Here is a 17,399-nt window from a genome sequence, read left to right on the forward strand (position 1 = left end):
TTTTAACTACCTACCAAGCTGTTAATTATGTGCCAGACACCGCAACAGACTACTCATCTTGCCAATGGCCTAAACAATTTGGCTAATAGCCATAAATTAGTTGGGAAATGGCTCTATTAGAGCGTAGCTGCCCATTAAAGAGTCTCACACCAAGGTACCATAGGGCAAATCGAGAATAATCATGCACGCAAAATTATGGCTAAAATAAACTCAACGTATTGACGCGGTTTTAACGAGAAATGATGGTGAAACATTCGTAATATATACAAGTTTATGCGATCCGACAATAAAATTAAAAAATAATGAAATTGCATTGCACATTCGATGAAAACGAAAACTCGTAAAACATAAACCAGCTACAATTAAAGCAGTTACTTGGAAAAAATGTGGACGCACAGCTCGACGTCATCGTTGAAGTCGTGTGGCAACTGCAATTCCAGCAATGACAGCAAAGTTGGCTACACGCAACACTGAAGTCGGCGCAGCACAGGTGTTGTGCTCTTATTCTGTAATATATGCAAACTAAAACAAAAGGAGGCACGAGACAGGATGCCACTACTACTTGCTGGCACTTACTCAATTTACCAGCTGGCGATTGCCATCATCGGCAACGAAATAAAGAGTATAAAACTGACCGATTCGCGATCACATTCAATGTCAATTTCCTTGACAATTGCATTGCTGTGCTTTCACTTTTCAACAGCTCCAGCTCCTTGGACAGCTTCAGTCCAGCATCCAGCTGCACGATCCTACAGACACACTTACAGCATGTGCCCAAGGTGCCGCATTTCGTGCCACGCCGGTTGCAAATTAATAATGCGCGCTTGCCATGGCGATGGCGATGGCGATGGCGGTCGATGGCTTCCGCTTAATCCAAAAAAACGGGTCCATTTCCGATTTTTGAATTTTTATTTTGACTTTTCTCGTTCAGCGGCGAATTGCGAATTGCGAATTTGAAGTTGAAGTTGAAGTTCATTGCGCAACACACACGAGATTAGCAGGAAGTGCAGGAAATAGCTGAGGATGCTGTTAACATTGCGTTACTTTATTTTTTGTTTATTTTCTAGTTGTTACCACATTTTGTGATCGCTGTCAAGGCAGCGCGCTCCAGCCTGTTATCGCATTTCTCGTTACACTCTGAAAACTTTTCACATCTTTTTATGTTTATTTCGTTTCTCAATTGCTCCACGTCAATTAACAAAACGAATGAACGTACGAAAAATGTAAGAGATAGATATGAGATTTCGAATAACTCTGCTGGCAGGATGAACAATAGCTTGGGAAAATCATATAATTCACTTAAATTATATTAAGAAAACACCGCAAAACGGTTTATTAAAATAAATTTACTTTATTTGCGAGCAAACAAATTACTTTATTGCAGCTGCGACGAAATTGCAGTGGGATTTAGCGATTGCTTCCTGCTGCATTCGACCGGTTACCGGTTATCGGTGTCGTATACGTAACGCCAATCCATATTGTATGGCCATTCTTGTGTCTGATTTGTTTGGCATGTAAAGCGATAATTCCATTATTATTTTTATTGATAATAATTTTTAGTGCAATCAACTTGAACTAATGGCCTGTGTCGACTCACTCGTTCGTTTAGCTAACAGACTAACAATGTTGCAGGCACCACAAATTAATGAAGACAATCGAATTTCGAGCTGCCGTTGTTGTTGTTGGGGTCGGAAACAGTCTCTGCAACAGTTGCATGACTTGTTGACAATCGAATAAGCAGCGATCATATAAAACAATTGACCGCACCAACATGCTGATGAAATCAAACGAAGCGAACTCCCTACTCCAAACTCCCTCCGAATGCTCTCTCGCTCGGCATGCAGCGCAAAATGTGGCACACAATTCAATGGACCTCAGACTATTGACTTGCCACCCAGTTTATTGCTTCTTGAACGAGCGCCACAGCTGCCACAGCTGAGTAAAGTGTGTGTATATGGTAAAAATGCAGCGATTATTACGAGTCTGTTAAGGCGTTTTTATTTTTGTTTTGATTTTTATTTGCTTCGCATTTTTTTTATTGCATTTTAGCAAATTTACAGTTTGTTAACTGCGAGTACCGCGAGTACATAAGTATTGTGTTTCTTTCCCATTTTTGCCATGTTCATTTTGCATTTGCCTTGTTACTAGTTGCTGCTGCTGCTGCTTCGACTGCGGCTGTTTGCCGTCTTTGCGCCCATTTCACTTTCGGTTAGATAACAACCATCCACAAATGGAGGCGCTGAAGAGGGACAGCAGGAGCTACATATGAGTACATACAACTAAGCTGCAGTCTACAAATTGTGCACTGAACACTTGGCTGCGTTGGACAATGACAATAGCAAGACATTATGCCAACTTTTCGACCAGTCATTGCCACCGGACGCCCCATGTGGAAGCGTAACTCTTGCAACAATCTGAGCCACCGGCAACAAGCAACATGCAACATGCAACAAACAAAATAAAACAAAATAAAACAACTGACAACCGGCAACAGAAATGGGAGCAGTTCATGTCACTTGCACTTTAGAGGGCAGCCAACAGCAGGGCCTCCACTGTTTAGAGGCTATTATTAATCATACTTAGTTGTGGATGCGTATTTTTGTTTGTTTACTTTATGTGCGTTGGGTCCACATCTTGTGACCCCTGTAAACGCCTTTGGCATACTGGCAGTGAACTGTCGTCACCACATTAGTTAAGGCATTAGATAATAATGATGCCCTGAACTCCAGTTAAACGCTCGCACTTTGCACTTTAAGGTTCAGTTGAGCCTAAGGGGCGCATTGCAATGCGACGACATGGGTCAAGGCTGGCTGCGCTATGGGAACGCGCATAAAAGTTCATTGAGTTTAATGGCCCAGCAGTGAAAATGCAAGCCGAATTTCGATAAGAGTCGAAACATTAAAATTCTAAACACTTAACTCAGACGCATGCTGAAAATGTTATTGGAAATTATATAATACCAAATTATGTATAAATTTCGTAAATGAACATTAAACACAATAAGATCTTCGAATTGTTTTTATTCTCAGTAGCCTATATAAAAAATAGTCGATTAATTTATTTAATTAAATCTATAGTAAGATAGAGTTGAATTTCGATAAAGAGTATGTAAACGATAATACAAGTTGAGAATGATATATAAATAAATATATATTATTATTAAACATGGATATAAGGAAAAATATAAATAAATACAACAAAGCAAAATAGAACAAAATAGTTTTGGAAATGAGATTATTGTAAGCTATATATGGATAATTCCATGACGGAATTTGTCCCGTGCGAGAGTCTTTACATTGAAAATAACATAAACTAAAACAGTTTTAATAATAAGAAAAGGTTATTTTTATAGCTCTAGATAAGTACTTTAATTAGAGCTAAGAATGGACAAATTCCGTCATGGAATTACCCATATATATAATCTTCAGAAAAAATAAAAAAATTTGGACACAAATTTATTTTTATTTTATAATATTATTTTATTTTTTTTGAAATTTAAATTTCTAATTTCCATACTTAAACATAAATATGGAAAATAAATATATTATAAACACAATAAAACAAAATGATTTTGAAAATTGTCTTATATTCAGTAAGCAAAAATTTAAGTAGATAAAGACTATTTGAAATGATTTGCAGTTTCTAAATTCTAATTTTGTTTATAAAAAAAATCAATATATTTTGACTGCTTTGACATTTGTGTTAAGTGGCAAAATGCAAGGTGCATCAAGTTCGTTGCCTAAGTCTTTTGTTTTGTTACAAGTCAACACAAGTGGACGCAAAGTAAAACGCAATCACCATAAATTTTCAATTAAACACGTTTCAAACAAACTTAATGAACCAACTGCACTTTTATGTTGCAAATGCGACCGCAGCGCAGAGCAACGCATTGAACTCAACGACTCACGCACAACAACTGCAAACACCCTCGTGCCCCCTTCGTGGCCCTCACACTCGCTGTCGCTCTCGCTGGCTGGCTGGCTGGCTTTGGCCCCCGACGCATATGGGCCAAGCTCACGCTGAGAGAAGCCAAATGTCGCTACTGATGCTGCTGCTGCTGCCAAAAATGTAATGTCTCGTAATGGAGCGATCGCTTGTGTTTGGAGCGACTCTTCGCAGCGCCTCGAAGAGCAACAGCAACAGCAATAACAAAACCAAAAACAAAACAAGCCAAATGCAGGCGAACGTGCGCTCTCAGCAAATTTCTTTAAAAGAGCCATACGGTGGCATTTTCGACAACAGTTCGAACGCAGTCGTCGCCGAGGAGCCACCTCCATCGCCACAAAATCAGAGATATATACGAATACAATACACCACAACACAACATCACAGACAAGCAAGTGAGAGAGAAAGAGACAGCAAACGAAAGCAAAGCTAAGCGAACAGCGCAGAAAGAAAGTCGACGCGAATCGCGCGCGTTTTGTTGTTGTTGTTGTGCTTGTGTTGCCAGTGAAATCAGTGCAAGTGTATGCGAGTGTTGTATTGCGTGTGTGTTTGTCTTTTACGAAATACTCACTACCCAAAGCCAACGAACTGATTTTAAGAAGTGCTGTGTAGCCGTTACCCAAGTCACCACTGCCAAATTGCAAGTGTTTTTGTTACAGTGTGGTGGAAAGTTGTTGCAACGATCGAACGATTGGCCAAGACAACAGCAAATAGTTATCAGCAAATACAACTGTGACGCGGTTGTTCCATTGATTAGCAGCTAAGCTAATCGACACAAAACCCAGCCCATAAGTTACCAAAAATACAACAAAAATTCAACAGAAATATGAAGGTAAGCCCAACCTTTGGCTGCAGTGAAAGTGTTCGTGCCAATAACCAAATGACCAAATTAGCACACACACACACTCGCTGCTCAATACACGCTCCCGACTTGGCAAATTTATGCAATGCTATTTGAGGCCCAAACAAGTTCAAGTGCAGGCAATTCTCTTACCAAACTAAAACTCGTTTCGAATGGCCACGCTTCGGCAATTTTATTAGCTAAACAATCGAGTTGCATCTTTTCCTGCCTCATCTTTCTATCGCCCATCTATCGCTTACATCACATCTATCATCGCTAACCCAAAAATCCCAATCCAAAAGTTTGCCGGTTGTGCACTTTGCGTTGCATGCATCGAAATGAATACGAATACGAGCGAGTGTGAGTGTGAGTGAATCACACTCACTCAAGAGGCAAGAGTCAAGAGTTCATGGCATTATGTCATGTTACGATTATCAAGAAACGATCGAAAGCAAAACTTCGGCTCGGGCCACTTGAATGAGTGTGAAGGTAAAATGTCATGCATAATTATTATGTCAGACATCAGGTCTAGTCTTTGTAGTTTCTTTTGCTTTTGCTATTGTTATTGTTCGTTTTTTGTGGCTTTCGAAAATTGTTAAAGAAATGCTTTTTTGCCTAAAATGTGGCGAAAAGCAAACCAAAGCAACAATATGATAAAATAAACAAATGCGGTGCGTTAAACCGCACGTAGTAACAATAAATCGAAGACTTGACACAACGGAAATACAATAATAATAAAGAATCGGTTGTCTTTTAGGCCTACGAATTAGGAATACTCTTACAGCTTAACGGAAAGAATTAATTGTACAACAAGAAATTAATATATTAAATTTACATTCAAAGTTCCTAAGGATTCTAAATAATTCAAATATTTTCAAACTTAACTTTTTAGTAAAAGTAATTTTTAAAAAGATGATTTAGTATTCCACAGAAAACAACTTTCTTTGCATATTTCGTGAAAATATGATACTTAATTTTTATAAGTCAACTTATATTTTATTTACAAACTTTAGGTGTTGAAAATTGTCTCCACGAACAGCTGACACACTTCTCAAAGTAATTAAGTGACCCAGCAATTATGATGTTGTCGCTGTTGTTGTTGTTGCTGCTGTTGTTGTTGTTGTTGTGATACCCTTCTCACCTTCTCATAATTGTTTCGTAGGGTATACTTGCGCACATGCTGAACCTACCGCAATTATTTCAACGACATGAGCGACGTGAGCATAGCTTAAATAAATATGTATTTCGTATTGTGTTCACCATTGAGCAACATGCAAATTAAATGTTCGCTGCTGACAGAAACCACAAATAAAAAATACGTCTCTATTCGTATGTGTGTGTGTGTGTGTGTGTGTGTTGAGGAGAGTTAAAAGCCGGCAATACTTTCACTCTCTTTCGGCTTAACACTCAGCTGCCGGACTGACGATGATGACAGTGCACAGCTCTCTGAGCATGGGATGGGGATGTGGTGAACAAATGAGGTCGTAGTGCCAGTAAATTGGACAGCACAGATGCCTGATGCCTGATGTCTGATAGTTGATGGTTGATGGTTCAATATACCATTTTGAACCAATTCAATTAGGTTAGCCAAACAGACGACAGACTGCAGAAGCAAAAAAAATGTAGTAAAGCACAATAATAATTAACAGACAGTGGAAAAACCAAAAGTAATTTGCGTTTATTTGCGCACAGTTATGAAATGTTTGCTGTAGATTGGAATTTTATTAATTGCATACGAATGCGAATATACGAATTACGCATAGAAACAAACTATATAACACACATATATTGAACAATTGAATTTGGATAGTGCAATTAAATTAAAAATTAATAGCCAATGCAAACACAACAAAGCCAAAGTCAGCTTGCATTTATGCGAACCAGGCCCTGGCCGAGTCATTCAATTAATTTGTGCATTTGTATGCAGATTGCCAAACGAAACTATTTGAGCCGTGAGCTGTGAGCTGTGAGCCGCCATCACTGAGTGCTTCGGCAATTAGGCTTTAAAGAAACACCAAACCGCAATGTGTCGAGTCGAATGCCTGGCTGCCAAAAATCATATTTGGTTTGTACAAATCACCAGCATTGAGTTGAGAAAGAAAAAGGTTTCATTCCATTTTTAGAGGGCGGTTCCGCAAGGGCAATTTAAAAAGCATTTGTCAAAACAAACTTGCACTCGCATGCGAGAGAGTTCGAGTATAAATACGACTTCGAGTATGCTCGTAACTAATTGAATGTTTCACAACAAACCGTTTGGCGACCCAAATTTGATTTTGCTATTAAGAGTTAATTATCAAAATACAATATTTCAATCATTTGGCTAACGAGATTGGCAAATAAACACCACAATTATTTTACTATACTGCATTCATTCGTGTCAAAAAATGTAAAAGTGGAGCAGCAAAAATTGTAAATATTTTCATGAATTTACTATAAAAAAATGTTAAATTCAATTGAACAACACCCAATTATATATTCAATCATTGCTTCATACTCTGACTTACTAAAAACAAAAGAATCCAATGAATTTGTAAATATTTTTTTGAGGCTTAGTCTTTTCAATAAATTGCAGCAGTATTTTCAAAATTCTGCATCATTTTCTGCCCCATCAGAAATACAAGAAACTATTTAATTTCGTCAGCTCATGCTTGATTCTTTATTCTAGAGAATCCAATTATAATTGCACAATTGAATTGCAAATATTTTCCTGAGTCTTAGACAGTTAAATGACAACACGAAAAATATTAAATTCAGTTTAATAAAACCCAAAAGCATTTCCAATTTCTGCACCATTTTCTGTCCCATCAAATGCAAAAAAAAAATAAAAACCTCTCATATTTCGCCAGAGTTTGGTTTATTTGCTTCATTCATGTCTCAGAAAAAAAACAAAAGAATCGCAACTCTAATTGCTCAATTGAATTTGTGAATATTTTCCTGAGCCTTAGACATTTAAATGACTACGAAAAAAATATTAAATTCAATTCAATGAACCTTTCATATTTCATCAGCTTTTCTACCCCATCTAAAACAAAAGAATCGCAACTAAAATTGCTCAATTGAATCGCACATTATTACTAAATAATTTGTTGATTTGATACAGCTAATAATAGATTGCCATCGAGGAAATACTCATCGAGTTTGACAGCTTGTAATTCAACGTTTGATTGGCATATTCATTAGTTATTCATTCGAATTGTCTAATCAATTAGCATTTGCGGCAAATGTTTGATGGCCCATGAAACAGATGTAAAACGTTCCGTAGCCACTGGCACAACGCCCACGCCTCATGTGGCAACTGCAACAAAATTCACTGAGCCGTGACCATAGCGACATAGATGAGTACAGAAACGAGTACTCGCATTTGTGTGGCGAGTAAAAACCAAAAGCGTGCAACGCCAAGTGGTAAATTACGAGTGCAGTCGAGTGTATGTCTGTGTATGATAGCTGCCACATGCCACCGATGATGCAACCTAAACTGACTTTTTGACAAATTGAAATTAAGTTTGCAGGCAAATGATGTTGCCGAATCCGCAACTGGCACATTTCGAATGCAGTTGTTATAATGAATATCATTACGTAACTGACACCTTCTCTCTCTCTCTCTTTCCATTTGTTGCAGTTGTTGTGCCTAAGTCTGCTGCTGCTTGGGGCGCTGCCCATGCTGTGCCACGCCTATCCCGCAGCGACGAGCAGCAGCTCCGATGCGTTAGACAAATCACTGTCGCTGGAAGACACAGATCTGGACAATGATCAGGGCGAGAGCATCAAGGAATCACAGATTGCCAAGCGATCCGGCAGCTTTGACTATGTGACGCATCTGAAGTCTGGTCTGCTGTCCAGCATTGGCCAGGCATCCGCCTCCATTGCCTCTGGCAGCTCAGGCGGCAGCAGCAGCAGTGGCGGCGACAGCTACAAATCCCACGAGATTGTCGTTCACGTAAGCAAAAGGATATTGTGCCCCAAAGAGACTTTAATTAAAATCCACTTCAAAACTTGCAGGGCAACTCGGTGGACTATGATCCCTGGTCGTTCAAGAAATCGGTGCTCAACACCATCTTCCAGGCGGTTAAAGCCATTACTGGCGGTGTGACCGCACTCAAGGGTCAACTGATCAAGGGCAGCGGTTATGTGTTGAGTGCTAGCGGCAATCTGGTGGCCGCCGGTGGCGACAAGGTCACCGATGTGGGCAAATCCATTATCAATTCGGCGCACGCCAACACACACACTTACTCCACTAGTCACTCGAGCGGCAGCGGCTTCGTTCATCCCTTTGCCAAGCTGAGCTCCTTATCCGGCGCCTCTTCGGGCGGCAGCAGCGGCGGCAGTGGCAGCAAATCGGCGCCAGGTCCCGTCATCCACACAGAGAGTGAGTATGCCCACGAGCTGCTGCGAAACATCAATTTCCTAGTCTTCTGAGATACACACACGCACACACACTCGCTTTCTGCAGTGGACCGTGAAATATAAAACTAAGGTCATTATGTAAGCAAACGGCTGTTGAACTAGCAAAAAACTGTACAGTATAATAATTAAACCACTTGATAACCAACTTAACAAGTAACATAACATTGAAAGCTGACCAAGCCAACGGAAGAGTCGCCCAACCATCGATCGAACAGCGAGCAACGAACATCGAGCAACACATCGCAACGACAATTGCAAATCGAAGCGAACCGTGCATTGACCCGCCTCTTGCAACAGCATTTCCACTTTCATTTTTTCATAGAGGCAACCCGTTTGCTTCGTAGCAAATGCTTTAGCCTATTTTGGTTTTTATTTGACTTTGGCTCACCACCGTTGCTCTCCTCCAACAATCAACCTCCACCAACTTGTCGCCTCTCTTTCTCTGACTCTCTTCGCCTCATTGCAGCCATCACATCGTACGAGCTGCCGTCGGGACACGCCAACTATGGCCCACCATCGAAGCCACCATCGTTTAGCAGTGCCACACATCAGTATCTGCCACCAGCTGGCGCCAGCTATGTGAGCGCCGGTGGCGGCGGTGCCCCATTCAGCATCGGGCATGCGGCATTCGAGGAGCAGCAGAACAACTACTTGCCTTCGGCCTATGGACAAGATGGTGCGTAGACAACACAACACTCAGTCTAGTTAAGAGACTGTAAATATCGCCTATAAATACAGCTTTATGATTACTTATGGCAAGGCCACATCATCGCTAACAAGAAAACGAGAAATACTCATTACATCCGCCACTAACCCACACTCTCCCTCTCCCCTCTCCCTCTTTCACACCTTGAATTCACTTCCGCGCCAAAACCTCAGTTGAGGAGAGGAAAGTGAAAGCATCAACAGCAACGTCAGCTCATCATTTAGCCGACGAGCTCAAACTGTAAATACAAGCATAAACCATTTAACACCCCGTCACATACTTATTATACTCAGTGCATCAACTCGTTAACCCATTGGCGACCATAACGTGTCTCTTTATATGACACACTTCTAGCCTTACTTTCGATTTCATTCGACGAGACATTACACAATGTCTGCCTGGCATTGCGCAATCCAAAAATGGCAATGCTTTATTGTTTTATGTACATATAAATATATTATGATATACGCTAATAATAATCATCAATTCTTGTATATATAAACACATTGTATATGCGCCCAACCTTAGCTCTAATGACTTGCCAAGAGTCATTAATAGCGGCCACATGTCGCATACTTAATATTGTGTATAGTAATAAAATATGGCTAAAATGTGAAAAGAAACCCTGAAGAACATAACGATCATACTTTTAATTATCGACTTAATATGTTTACTAATTTTAAGCAGTTACAAACTAATTTCAAATACTCTGCGACTAAAACCTGGATCATTTCATGAGCAGCAGCAAAAATGGAAATACAATAATTTACAAAGTAACTTTTATAAAATAAAAAAAAACAATCATACGACATGTGTACAAACAACAAGCCAAGCTCAAGCTCATCTCATACACATTTTCTCACACACACACACTCACATTACACTGACAAAACATTGGCAAAATTGTAAATAGAAACTTTAACGATGCAACATAAATATTTAATTGGTAAATCTAATGAAATCTCACTCATTGCATACATACAACCACAACAACAACAACCACCACCACCACAACAACAACACACTTGTAAAACATACCACAAAAAATACCTATACACAACATCAATGACTGTGGCACAGTGGCCACCGCCGGCACCGACGACTTCAATGTCTATGGACGCCACAAGAAACTGACCGACGAAGAGGCACGCAAGGCAGCGCTCCAGCTGCAGGAGATTCTCAGTCTGCTGCCCAACGGCAAGACGGAGTACACCGCCTCTAAGACTGTCGCACTGGATACGAATGCGGGCAACAATAACATTGAACAGGCCGACATCTACAACAGCTACGGTGTTCCACTGCCTCACAATCTCGGCACACTGGAATCCTTGTCCCACACTGAGTCCATTACTGCAGCGTACGTGCCCAAGGTGGTCAATAATCAAGGCGCTGCAGATGCCTATCATCAGATGGCCAAACGGCCGCAGACACCTGAGGAAGCCTACATACAGAAGCATCCCAATGAGGGCTACGATTATCAGCCACCTGCACCAGCGGCCACAGCGCCCGCCAATGATTATCGCGTGGACAACTATCATGCCAATAAGAACAATGCGCTCAAAGATCTGTCACCCATTATTGCCGCCTTGGAGGTGGCCAAGCGCAAGGGACCCGGACCAAGCAACAGTGGCCCCGTGACCTATGCCATCGAAAAGCAGGTGCAAAAGGTGGCACCATTCCAATTTCTGCCGCCAGTGGTGCAGAAATCCAAGTACATTTACAGCGCACCACCATCGCCAGCTGGTCCGCCACCACCACAGCCACCTAGACCGCATTATGGTGGCAGCTATAAGGTGCGTCGACATGTGGTCATGCGACCAGGTCGGACTAGCAGCTCACGCGTGTCGCGAGCACTAGATTACGAGATTCAGGATCCGCTGATGTTCAATCGCCTAATGGAAGTTTAGGCATTGTCTAGGCACTGGGCGGGTGTTATACAATATTGTAGTCTATTTATAGTCCTCTAAGTCATATGCAGCATTTATCTATATAGTTTCTTCGTAACCTAACTTATTTATGTCCTGATCCCTATGCAACATAATTTATTGAACTCGCCACGCGAGAGGCAATAAAGGAGTTTAAAAAAAAAAATTGCACGGCATGCATACTTTTGGCACCATGCTCTACACTCTGTTTGCACTGCTTTTATGTATCGAAACCACCGCATCACCCTCCACACACTCCTCTTCCCACTATCACCTTTGTCCAACTGGAAACTGGCTATGAAGCATAATCATCTCGTATCGATCACATCTGACCTGACACTCTCTTTACAGTCTACCTGCAATAGTCGCCAAGAGGACCCAGCTCTTCCAGCCCTTTCACCTGCCCGGGCAGTAACTGTGGACCACGCCCACTTTACCAGTTAACCGCACTTTCACTTCTTTAGATTTAGTCAACGTTCTTCTTTTCCCCCGAAAACACAAACACAAACACACCACTCACATTTCATCTCCAGCTCAGACGACTGTCAACTCCCAAAACTGCAATGCAACACCTGAAATTGAACACCTGACACTTTTCGATTGGCAGAAACTACATACAAATATACTCTTTAATATATAAGTATTTAAATTAAATAAATAAACGTTTAACAAATATACAAGCTGCATAGTTTTATTTCTTCTTTCAGCCTAAAAGTATGCTACACAAATTGGCGGCATGCTTGCAAAAGCTGCCAGTCTTCGTTGAATCAAAACTTAACGAAACATTTGAATTCGTAAACTACAACGGCAATTCGTTACAAAATACATTTAGTACTTTGACAATTTTAGAATAAAATTGTATAAATTTGTACAAAATGTACATCGCATTTTATAACTTACTATAGCAAACCAAAATATTTCTTTCTAACACGAGATTGAAGCTGAATAGTAGTTACACACAAAATAGGTACCACAAAAACTTATTCTTGGATAAATAAATAACACTGAAATAAATAAAAATACTGAACCTTTCCTTATTCATCTACATGAGGAATCATAGTATAACATTTAACAGGCACTAAAAACTCAGAAAAGTAAATAAAAATGCACGTTAAATTAGGACAAAAATTGGTTGTTTTTCTTTTATTTAATCATAAAACTTCGACCACAAAATCTTACGAATGGAATACACATACAATACAGAGATTATAGATTAATGAATTCTAAAAGGAATCACTGGCGAATGCAGAATAGTTGGAACGAAATTGGGAGTAAGGGGGGAACTATGCGAATGTATCGATTATCGAATTACGATTATTGATATCGATTTATCGTTGTATGCACCTGACTCAAAGAGACGGCCAAATGAGCCGCACTAACTACCCAGTACCAGTTCCTCAGTCCACCTCTAGTAATAGCCAAAGGTGATGTCGTGCAACGGCTGAGCATTGCCCTGGGGCAGAGCATAATCACGCGCCAGCTGATCCAGCAGGCTGCCACTGCCCCCAGCACGTCCCTGAGCACGTGGCTGATAGCTCGACTGTGGCTGCTGCTGGTGCTGTGGAATGCTCTGCTGCACTGGCTGTGCCAATGGCGCCTGGGTGGGGCCAAAGTGCACTGGCTCGAGCAGCGGGCGACCACCAGAAGCGGGTGCCAAGAAGCCCTGAGCACGTGCGCTGCTGGGCGCCGGCGAGGCGGGTGGCAAGGCATAGACGGGACGTGAGATGCGCACATTTGAGGGACCCTCGCCAAAGCTTTGCGATTGCGAGTAATCGGGCTCGGGGCGCGAGGGACGCTGTTGTGGGGAGTAGAGCACATCAGTGGAACGCTGTGCCCCAGGCACTTGCAGACGTGGTGGCGCTGGACCCAACGAGGGCTGTGCTTGCGGGACATACTGAGGACGACGTGGTGGCTCCGCTTCCTCCTCTTCGTACTGCACATACTGTGGTTGCGGTTGTGGTTGTGGTTGTGGTCGTGGTGGCAAAGGAGCTGGTTGCGGGCGAGCCTGTTGCTGGGGACGCTGAACTCGCTGTGGAAGAAGACACAGTTAAACAAAGGTCAAGGAAGTGAAGGTTCAAATGCAAATCTCTTACGTAGGGACGCTGCGGGCGTTGCTGAGGCTCATCTTCATAGTCGGGCTCCTCCTTGGTGGACTCATCGACCAACGTGGGTGGTGCGACAGTGATACCCTCGCCCGATGGCTGGAAGCCATACTTGTTGGCACCATACTCGACAACACGCACCTTGCCATCGGCATCCACATAGCCGTATTTGCCCTTCACCTCACCGGTGGCCAGTTTTGTTTCGATCTTGAAGGAGCCATCGGCACCCTCATAGCCATAAGTATAGGAGCCATCTTCGTTGTGTCTATCGCAAAGAAAGAGTAAGTCAAGATAAAGTACTGACTGTCTGTTAACTCACTTGTTAATCTGCTTAAGAATGGGCACGGGCGTAGGACGGTTTTCCTCCTGTGCCTGGGACTGCAATCGATGTGGTGCTGCTCGTGGGGCACTCGGCTGATAGTCTTGATAATCCTGTGCATTAACCAGGCCGCCAAACAGACAGCCAATCAACAGTAAACGCTCAAGCTGCAAATCGAAATTTAAATGGATTGAGATTGAGAATGAGAACTGAAATGGCAACCGGTTTGCTAATTGCCAGGCGGAACACCTTGGCAGTGCATTACAAGAATGCGCGGCAAGATGACAGCGAAGTCGACGCGCCGACGATCGCTTGACAAGTCTACAAGACTCTCTGAGCTGTCTACCTTTCACTTTTGTTGGCCAATGACATCGAACAATTGGAAATTGGCCATTGGCCAGTTGGGCAAGTTGTCATTTAGCGGCACTGGACGCCCTCCAATGCCAAGCAGGAACCGATGGCGTCGGCTAGATACGACCAGAGACATGTTGCAAATGTTGCATAAACCCAGAGGTAGAAAGACATGCGATTTGCCGAGCAAGAGGTGCGGCAAAAATGATGGCCATATTCAATACAACAGCTGGGCAGAAAATTTAATTGAATATCCATTTCTACACTAGAGAGAAATGCATGAAATGCATGAATTACTCATTTCTATTCAAGCTCCCACACATCGCGCTGCGCTTCGCTGTGGTTGAATAAATTCACTACTGGTGTGCCACACACACAAATTATGTGAGTTGTGGAGGAAACATGCAAACCGAATTCCGCAAAAAGCCAAAAACAAAAACACAAAAAAGAGAAATAGAAGCAAGAAAGCGAATTTCCCACACATGCCAATGTGAGATACTCGTGTGTTCGTCGAGTATGTTGCAAGCATCTGAAAGATGCCTCTCGACTTGTGTGCTTGTACTTGGCAAATGCTAAGGAAATTACAATGCTCGTACGGGTTAAGCTCAAGATTTGGCAGTTGGTCGACAGCTTGACAAGCGCATCGAGTCCTCAACAAATGGAGTTTCACATGTACCCTTTAAAATAATGAACGCTTAAAAAGGGTATTCTCAGATTTTCCTAGTTTTTATAAAAATAGTTAGAACTTTGCTTGAGCAAAAGTTTTTCAAATGGAAAATTTTATTAGTTTGTACAATATAATACAACTGAGAAGGTTTTATTTAAGAAAACCGGATTTAATAAACATCCTATTTTAATTAAGTTCTATAAAATATTGTATTTTGTTAACAACTTTAATTAAAACTACTAAAATTTGTCATTCATTTTTTAGCCTAATTTACTTCATTTAAAATTCGCTGCACAGGCACTTTTTTGGTTTTCTTTGGGATCTGTTATTAAGAGTTTAAAAATAAAATCATATATTTTTTTTATTATTATTTAAATTACTCTACTTTAAGTAATAATTCTGCATAAAAATGTTTAAAATTATTAAAAAATTCTTACTACACAGAAATTTGAGTAAATTCACTATGCTTATTTCTAAACCTACTTTATAATGTAGGGTATTTCGTAGTCAACCAGCGCAATTTTATTCTATGTTATGGCATGCGGATGCCTGCGGTTGACATGCCGCATGATGCTAGAGACTTCTGCACCGCCAATTCAAACTGGAGCAATGGTCAAGGGAATTCGCTTAACTTCGAATTGATTCAAAGGGAGTTTTTGCTCGATGTCATGACTGACATCCAAGCAGCGACAAAAGCATTCTATAGAGCTTTTCAGCTGTGCGCAGTTTGTCAGGCAATCTGGCAGCAATGTGTCGTTGCCGGCTTTAACTGCGAAAATCCTTTCACCTCCAGCTCAGCTCACCATAAGCGATACACCAGATGCCAGCTACTACATAGATGCCAGCTACCAGATGCCATAGCCTTGGCTTCGTACACACGCCAGTTTTGTCGGCCTGGACATGGACCTGGCTGCAATGTGTTGCCACTTTTTTGTTGTGTCTGTTGTGTGTCTGTGTATTGACTGTCCGAAAAATGTTGGCTACCAGTCGCAGCGTGTGAACTGAACCAACATGCATGTGGATTTGGATTCGCTTTAGCTTGTGCTGTTGCGACTTTAAAGTTGCCTTTTGATATTTTCGCGCTGAGAGTGGAAGAGGTAGAAGACTGAAGGCGACAAGTGGGAACGGGACATGGCAGAGCATAATGGGATCGCAGTTTGAAGTGCGCTTGTTAGTGCAACTTTTTCTAACTGAAGTTCCTGCAACTTTTTTCCATAGAATCTGCTGCAATTACGTACACAATGCGAGTGCAGATACACACTCACATACATGTGTGACAGCTCATAAATAATGTTAGAAAATCCAGTTACCAAATTGGGTGCACAATTGCCAATTGGCTTGCTGGCTGCCTGGCTGACTTGCCTAGCTGACTGGCTGGCTGGCTGCTTGCTCTAGCAAATTAACGGTTCACTCGATTTGCATAACAAATTATGCGATATTTTCGCATAGTACAGAGCACATTGCCTATGATGCCATGACGTAACCATAGCCAGCCAGACAGACAGCTCTCAAGCAGAAAGATTGTTAGTCAACGATCAGTGATCATTACAACAACAACAACAACATCAAGTCACTTGAGATTGCCTTACAACGCATTCAATCTCAACTCTGACCTTTTACCAAACAAATACACACAAAGCACACACTCGTTTCTTAGTAAATATATTCAGTTGAAAATTAGATAGTTTATTTTTTTCTTGGTGTAGGTTTTGCACACATCCTACGATTGGAACCTACCACTTTCATATTGTTGGTTAAACGCTCTTTGTTCGTGGGTATTTCGAATCGATTAAAAACTTTAATTGCAATCACGTCAAAAGACCTTCGCTGGCAAAGCACCCAGCCCAAAAAGCCAGCTTACAATGGCACCAAAAAATCACTTTCAATTGATCTAATGAACCGGGACTGAAACTGAAACTGATACTCAACTTGTTGAGTTGTGTTTCTCTCTTTTACTTTTGTTTTTTTTTTTTTTTCTTGTCTTGCGAGTTCGCGTTTTAGCTGTGCGCCAACATTTGCTTGAAACCGACAGCAACTGAGCCGCCCAAGTTGTTGTATTTCGCTTTATATACCGCCGCGCATATTGGTCGAGGAAAACCTTTTTCATACCACAGCACAACGTCCAACACCAACGGGAGG

The 17,399-nt window shown here is 41.5% G+C and overlaps 2 protein-coding genes across 3 annotated transcripts; one reads left to right on the forward strand and one right to left on the reverse strand.

The window, feature by feature from the left end:
• The first annotated feature begins 4,230 nt into the window (after positions 1-4,230).
• LOC127566019 (uncharacterized) lies at positions 4,231-12,501 on the forward strand. 2 transcript variants are annotated; one of them, XM_052007341.1, is made up of 5 exons: positions 4,231-4,777; positions 8,406-8,723; positions 8,786-9,152; positions 9,657-9,866; positions 10,977-12,166. In XM_052007341.1, the coding sequence occupies exons 1-5, from the start codon at positions 4,772-4,774 to the stop codon at positions 11,801-11,803; spliced, it is 1,728 nt and encodes a 575-aa protein (XP_051863301.1). In that variant the 5' UTR covers positions 4,231-4,771; the 3' UTR covers positions 11,804-12,166. The 2 variants fall into 2 exon arrangements, with proteins under 2 accessions (XP_051863301.1, XP_051863302.1); XM_052007342.1 differs by lacking the exon at positions 10,977-12,166 and adding an exon at positions 12,173-12,501 and having other exon boundaries at positions 4,234-4,777.
• Positions 12,502-12,937: 436 nt separating this feature from the next.
• Positions 12,938-17,309, reverse strand: LOC127566026 (uncharacterized). Its single transcript, XM_052007352.1, has 4 exons — positions 16,998-17,309; positions 14,243-14,409; positions 13,915-14,188; positions 12,938-13,850 (listed from the first exon to the last, which is right to left on the reverse strand). The coding sequence occupies exons 1-4, from the start codon at positions 17,004-17,006 to the stop codon at positions 13,230-13,232; spliced, it is 1,071 nt and encodes a 356-aa protein (XP_051863312.1). The 5' UTR covers positions 17,007-17,309; the 3' UTR covers positions 12,938-13,229.
• Between the last annotated feature and the right edge of the window lie 90 nt (positions 17,310-17,399).

Source organism: Drosophila albomicans, chromosome 2R (assembly GCF_009650485.2).
Source record: "Drosophila albomicans strain 15112-1751.03 chromosome 2R, ASM965048v2, whole genome shotgun sequence".
Lineage (NCBI taxonomy): Eukaryota > Metazoa > Arthropoda > Insecta > Diptera > Drosophilidae > Drosophila > Drosophila albomicans.